The sequence below is a fragment of the Chaetura pelagica genome, unplaced genomic scaffold (assembly GCF_000747805.2).
Source record: "Chaetura pelagica isolate M959 unplaced genomic scaffold, ChaPel_1.0 scaffold249, whole genome shotgun sequence".
Taxonomy (NCBI): Eukaryota; Metazoa; Chordata; class Aves; order Apodiformes; family Apodidae; genus Chaetura; species Chaetura pelagica.
Window position 1 is genome coordinate 1,680,961 of NW_009954538.1, and position 3,719 is coordinate 1,684,679.

The 3,719-nt window shown below is 53.9% G+C and overlaps 1 protein-coding gene across 1 annotated transcript in view; it reads left to right on the forward strand.

Moving 5' to 3' along the window:
- The first annotated feature begins 45 nt into the window (after positions 1-45).
- RPLP0 (ribosomal protein, large, P0) overlaps positions 46-3,719 on the forward strand; it is a 3,804-nt gene continuing 130 nt past the window's right edge. The window contains 8 exon segments of the mRNA XM_010004833.1: positions 46-183; positions 666-841; positions 927-1,014; positions 1,294-1,440; positions 1,748-1,785; positions 1,787-1,922; positions 2,260-2,400; positions 2,795-2,867. Of these exon segments, the coding sequence (XP_010003135.1) occupies positions 130-183; positions 666-841; positions 927-1,014; positions 1,294-1,440; positions 1,748-1,785; positions 1,787-1,922; positions 2,260-2,400; positions 2,795-2,867 (853 nt within the window). The 5' untranslated portion in view covers positions 46-129.

The following is a 3,719-nucleotide window of genomic DNA, read 5'->3' on the forward strand; positions in this document are numbered from 1 at the left end:
CGTTGCCGGCGGGCGTGGAGGGCGGAGCCTCGGGGCAGGGAAGGGCGCGGCCCCGCCTGAGTCGCGTTTCTTCTGGCAGGTCCCAGCTCGTCTTTAAACCCACCGGGCGATCCTTGGAGCACCGCAGCGATGCCCAGGGAAGACAGGGCTACGTGGAAGTCCAACTATTTTCTGAAAATCATCGTGAGTGTCGGCGAGGCTCGGAGGGCTGAGGCCCACCCCCGAGGCCCGGCCCTAGAGGGGCGCAGCAGCCGCTTGGGCTCCAGGGGCGTTCCTGGCCCACGGGGAGCGGCCCTGGGGCGGCGGGAATCGGCCTGGCATGGCTGCGGGTTGGCTTTTTCAGAAAAAGAGATGATGTGCTATAGGTTGTGTGGCTGAGGAGTGATTATATGACAATAGGAAGAGGTTAAAACAGTCCAGATCAGGCCGTTTTTAAGGCTACTGTGAGGATTTTGTGTGGCAGTTAGAGAGATAACTTGTTAAGAAATGTAACCAGGCTTTTCGAGTGAAAGGGGCAGCTCTGAGGTGCACCCAGTGTCAGCTAGAGCTGAGCACTGTCAGACTTAGGATTTTGTTTGTAGGTTTTGGCATATCGAGGCTTTAGTTCTGTTCTGTGCAGTGGTCCAGATTTCTTTGTGTAGTTACCAGTCTTTTTCTTGATATAGCAACTCCTGGATGATTACCCAAAATGTTTCATTGTGGGAGCAGACAATGTGGGGTCCAAGCAGATGCAGCAGATCCGCATGTCCCTGCGTGGGAAGGCTGTGGTGCTGATGGGCAAGAACACCATGATGCGCAAAGCCATTCGTGGTCACCTGGAGAATAACCCTGCCTTGGAAAAGTGAGTGTTCTCCTGGATCCTCTTGTCTGGGAGGAGCAGACATAATTTGAGAAACAGAAGTGAAGGTCTTCGTCTTTTCCTTCAGGCTGCTGCCTCACATCCGTGGGAACGTGGGCTTTGTTTTCACCAAGGAGGATCTGACTGAGATCCGGGACATGCTGCTGGCTAACAAGGTAGGGGAGATCAGCCCATCCCGTGTCTTTGGGCTGGCAGATAGGGAATTAAAAATATAACTGGGCTTTTGTGGGGGATACTTCATGATTAGGAGTCCTGAAGGGTTGGGAACTAGGCTCCTGCAGCCTTAGCCAACTGCTCAAGTTTAACTTCTGTCTCATTTGTGTGTTCCTGGGCTTTTGTCCATCCTGGAGAAACACTTCAGGAGGGAGCTGATGCCTCCTCACCAGATGTGAGGGGTGAGCATCCCTTCAGCTTCTGCTTTACTCTCTCCCCAGGTACCAGCAGCTGCTCGTGCTGGTGCTATTGCTCCTTGTGATGTGACTGTGCCGGCCCAAAACACTGGTCTTGGACCTGAGAAGACCTCATTTTTCCAGGCCTTGGGCATCACCACGAAGATTTCCAGAGGGACCATTGAAATTCTGGTTAGTGTGCAGTGTGCTGCTGTTGTTGGAGCTCTTCCTTGACTGGGGGGCCCCAATTGTGGCAGTTGAGAGAGATGTGAATATCCAAGCTCTGCTGAAATACTCTTTTATCAGCAGTGGATCAGAGTGTCCTCAAATTGTGGAGCTGAACTTGGAGCCTGTTCCTGTGTGCTCTTTGGTTTCTTCAGTTCCATCTCTTGCCACTGGAAATCTGTATCTGTGCTCTGTTGCATCACTGTGTCTGAATTTCTTTGTGGGTCCTGGGCTCCTCCTGTGGGGTTCACTCCTTTCCCCCTTACTTCCTCAGAGCGACGTGCAGCTCATCAAGACTGGAGACAAAGTGGGAAAAACTGCTGAACATGCTGAACATCTCCCCCTTCTCCTTCGGGCTGGTGATCCAGCAAGTCTTTGACAATGGCAGCATTTACAATCCTGAAGTGCTGGACATCACTGAGGAGACCTTGCACAAGCGCTTCCTGGAGGTGAGTGCCCCAGCTCTGTTCTGTTCCACCTCGGTGCTGTGGCAGCCAGCACTGTCCCAGAGTGAAGAACCACCTGTGGTGTTCTCCACTGGGTCCTGCACAGCCAGGAGTTCTCCCCAGTGCCCTGCAGAAACTGTCAGGCATTACCTACTGAAAGCTTTTTGATCGAAAACTACTTAGGAAAGTGTTGGAAGTTGTTTAAATCCTCATTTCCCTGGAGCTGTGATGCTTGCACGATGTCCCTCATGTTGGCTGAGCAGAAGGTGCCATCACCTGCTGTGGTTTCTAGTCCAGGTTGTTCCTCAGAGCACAGACCCACGAGTCTCTCTCCCCACAGGGTGTCCGAAACGTGGCCAGCGTGTGTCTGCAGATTGGGTACCCAACTGTGGCCTCTGTGCCCCACTCCATCATCAACGGGTACAAGCGGGTCCTGGCGGTGGCTGTGGAGACCGACTACACCTTCCCCCTGGCTGAAAAGGTGAGGGCTGAGGGTCTGCTGCCCAGCAGGGGCGCTCAGCACTTCCACAGAACACCTTGCATGTCACCTGGGTTGAAAGGGCTCAGACCCACCTGCATGTGCGGGACCTGCCCTGAGAAGGGGTGGATGCTTCCATGTGTGAATGGCAGGAGGAAGCTGAGGGCCCTGGGCTCCTCCCTGGGGCTGTTAGAGTTGAGTGTAGCTGAAGTGTGTGGCAGTGGTAAATGTGTTCAGCTTCTGCCTAGAAAAGTTGGACCAGATGATCCTTGAGCTCCCTTCCAACCTGCCATTCCATGACTCTGGCAAGCTGCAAGTGTTGCCTTAACGACTAAAGTTTCAGTCCTTCAAAGTGTTGGTTTCCTTTCGGTTTACAATTTCCCCCTCCCTTTTTCAGGTGAAGGCCTTCCTGGCAGACCCCTCTGCCTTTGTGGCAGCCATGCCCGTGGTGGCTGAGGCAGCTCCAGCACTGTCCCAGAGTGAAGAACCACCTGTGGTGTTCTCCACTGGGTCCTGCACAGCCAGGAGTTCTCCCCAGTGCCCTGCAGAAACTGTCAGGCATTACCTACTGAAAGCTTTTTGATCGAAAACTACTTAGGAAAGTGTTGGAAGTTGTTTAAATCCTCATTTCCCTGGAGCTGTGATGCTTGCACGATGTCCCTCATGTTGGCTGAGCAGAAGGTGCCATCACCTGCTGTGGTTTCTAGTCCAGGTTGTTCCTCAGAGCACAGACCCACGAGTCTCTCTCCCCACAGGGTGTCCGAAACGTGGCCAGCGTGTGTCTGCAGATTGGGTACCCAACTGTGGCCTCTGTGCCCCACTCCATCATCAACGGGTACAAGCGGGTCCTGGCGGTGGCTGTGGAGACCGACTACACCTTCCCCCTGGCTGAAAAGGTGAGGGCTGAGGGTCTGCTGCCCAGCAGGGGCGCTCAGCACTTCCACAGAACACCTTGCATGTCACCTGGGTTGAAAGGGCTCAGACCCACCTGCATGTGCGGGACCTGCCCTGAGAAGGGGTGGATGCTTCCATGTGTGAATGGCAGGAGGAAGCTGAGGGCCCTGGGCTCCTCCCTGGGGCTGTTAGAGTTGAGTGTAGCTGAAGTGTGTGGCAGTGGTAAATGTGTTCAGCTTCTGCCTAGAAAAGTTGGACCAGATGATCCTTGAGCTCCCTTCCAACCTGCCATTCCATGACTCTGGCAAGCTGCAAGTGTTGCCTTAACGACTAAAGTTTCAGTCCTTCAAAGTGTTGGTTTCCTTTCGGTTTACAATTTCCCCCTCCCTTTTTCAGGTGAAGGCCTTCCTGGCAGACCCCTCTGCCTC